General features: G+C 35.6%; 1 protein-coding gene across 1 annotated transcript; it reads right to left on the bottom strand.

Annotated features, from left to right (window-relative positions):
* Positions 1 to 693: 693 nt before the first annotated feature.
* Positions 694 to 1,578, bottom strand: LOC112909611 (olfactory receptor 4K13-like). Its single transcript, XM_025985591.2, has one exon. It carries the CDS (start codon positions 1,570 to 1,572, stop codon positions 694 to 696), a length of 879 nt encoding a protein of 292 aa, XP_025841376.1. The 5' UTR covers positions 1,573 to 1,578.
* Positions 1,579 to 2,522: the final 944 nt, after the last annotated feature.

The following is a 2,522-nucleotide window of genomic DNA, read 5'->3' as shown; positions in this document are numbered from 1 at the left end:
AGTGAAAAAAGCCATGCTCAAAAGGCTATTTACTACTCCACACAGCAAAGAAAAAAATAAACAAATTAAAGGACAACCTATGGAATTGGAGATGATATTTGCAAATGACATACCTGATAAAGAGTTAGTATCCAACATATATAAAAAAGGAACCCAGCTCAACCCCCAAAACCCCAAATAATCAATTACAAAATGGGCAGAAGACATGAATAGATACTTTTCCCAAGAAGACATCCAGGTGGCTAATAGACATGTGAAAAGATCCTGAGTATTACTCATCATCACAGGAATGCAAATCAAAACTATAGACATACCACCTCACACCTGTCAAGAATGGCTTAAATTAACAACACAAGAAAATTATTTCTTGTGCATGTGAGGATGTAGAAAAAAGTTAACCCTCTTGGAAATGCAAATTGGTGCAGCCACTCTAGAAAACAATATGGAGGTTCCTCAAATAATTAATGATAGAACTACTCTAGGATCCAGCAATTGCACTACTAGATATTTACCCAAAGAAGGCAAAAATACTTAATTCAATATTTATACCATCACTATCTACAACAGCCAAATTATGGAAACAGCCCAAGTGTCCATAGACTGATGAATGGATAGGAAGAAGGATGGATATATATATATATATATATATATATATATATATATATATATATAAATCTCGAGTCCTTATCTTCTTTATGGCTCTTTTACTTCTTGATTCCTTAATGGATAAATAATAGGATTTAAGAGAGGTGTGAAAATTGTATAAAACACAGAAAGAATTTTATCTACAGAATATCTGCTGAAGGGCCATACATAGATAAAGACACATGGGGCAAAGAAGACAGTGACAATTGTGATGTGTGCTGACAGAGTGGAGAAGGCCTTGGCTGAACCACAGGCAGCACGGTGCCTGACTGAGTATATGATGATCGTGTAGGAGACAAGCAAGAGGAGAAAGCAGATCAGGGACAGGAGGCCACTGTCAGCAATGACCAGCAGTTGTAGAAGGTAGGCAAGTTTGATCACAAGAGGAAGGTCACAAAAAGCTGTCCACCACACTGGGACACAGAAGGGCAAATTCAACATGAAAGCCATTTGACTAGACAAGTGCACAAAGCCAACTGCGTAGGAAGATAACAGCAGCCCAACAAGCACTTGTGGGCTCATGATGGTCATGTAATGGAGGGGTTTGCATATGGCAATATACCTGTCTACTGCCATGGCTACAAGCAACATCATCTCATTCCCACCTAGGAGGTACATGAAGAGCATCTGAGAATAACATCCCCAACAAGAGATGGTCTTCTGTTTTTGGAGGAAATCCACAATAATCTTAGGGGTAGCAAAAGAAGCTAGGATCATATCTATACAGGACATATTGATAAGCAGAAAGTACATTTGTATGTGAAGGCATGAGTCAAAGGTCACTGTGACCAAAATTAGGAGGTTTCCTAACACAATCCCAGCATAGACCACAGAGAATCTTACAAAGAACAGAATCTGAAGATTCTGAGATTTGGAAAGTCCCAGCAAAATGAACTCAGATACCACTGAATGGTTTGCTCTTTCCATGTTGTCAACTTTATCCCAATCATAATCAAAATGAGTGAGAATCGTGAGTGGAAAAGTTATGTATACAAATAAGATGGCTCATGGTGGTATCTAATTTGATACTTAGACTAGGTACCTAAACTTAAAGCACCTCTCACTTTTGGGAGATTTTGTTGGTCAGTGGTGTCTGAAATGGCCCAGATAAGTGTACCAAATAGCAAGGAGAGTTCAGAATATACATTTCTGAAAGACAAAAATAAAAGCACATGAAATCACAATCATATAGGCTGTGAACTTGGAGTCCAAAGACCTTGATACCTACCTGAGTTACTAACTAGGGCAACATAGGACAAGTATCTCCCTTTGAGAGTTAAGGTTCCTCCTCAGTAAAATACATGATACTGAATGCCTCTTTGTGCTTTATAGAGATCTCCATAAATAAGGTAATGATAATGCTGGGTTCTACATTCACAGAATAATATTGAATTTCTTAACCTGGAAATGATAAATGTGGAAAATACAGCAAGAATTCTAAAGATCCATGTTTTGAAAGTGATTCTGTTAAAGAACTATTAATTAAGCCTTAAATTAAGTTCTGTTTCTAAGATTTTAGGTTATGAGAAATCTATGCTCTATTCTTGCATGAATCCTTCACAGCTCATAGTAGCATCAGTTATGGTCATTGCACACTTTGTAGAGTAAAACTATGTAAAAAAAAGAATATATATATGTGTGTGTACATATATAATATGTATATATCACATATATAATATGTAAATAATATATAATTTAAATAATATATGCCACGTTTTAATATATAATACATATATTTATATATTAATATATTTACCTATATATTAACCATATATAAAGTATTCACTCAACATTTAACATTATTCACATCAAATCTCTCTTCTAGGATTTAAGCAGAAAATAACAAGGATGCACAAATCCACAGCCAAATGGAACTG

The sequence above is a fragment of the Vulpes vulpes genome, chromosome 6 (assembly GCF_048418805.1).
Source record: "Vulpes vulpes isolate BD-2025 chromosome 6, VulVul3, whole genome shotgun sequence".
Taxonomy (NCBI): domain Eukaryota; kingdom Metazoa; phylum Chordata; class Mammalia; order Carnivora; family Canidae; genus Vulpes; species Vulpes vulpes.
Note: the sequence above shows the minus strand (reverse complement) of the source record. Positions and strands in the feature narration are given on the sequence as shown.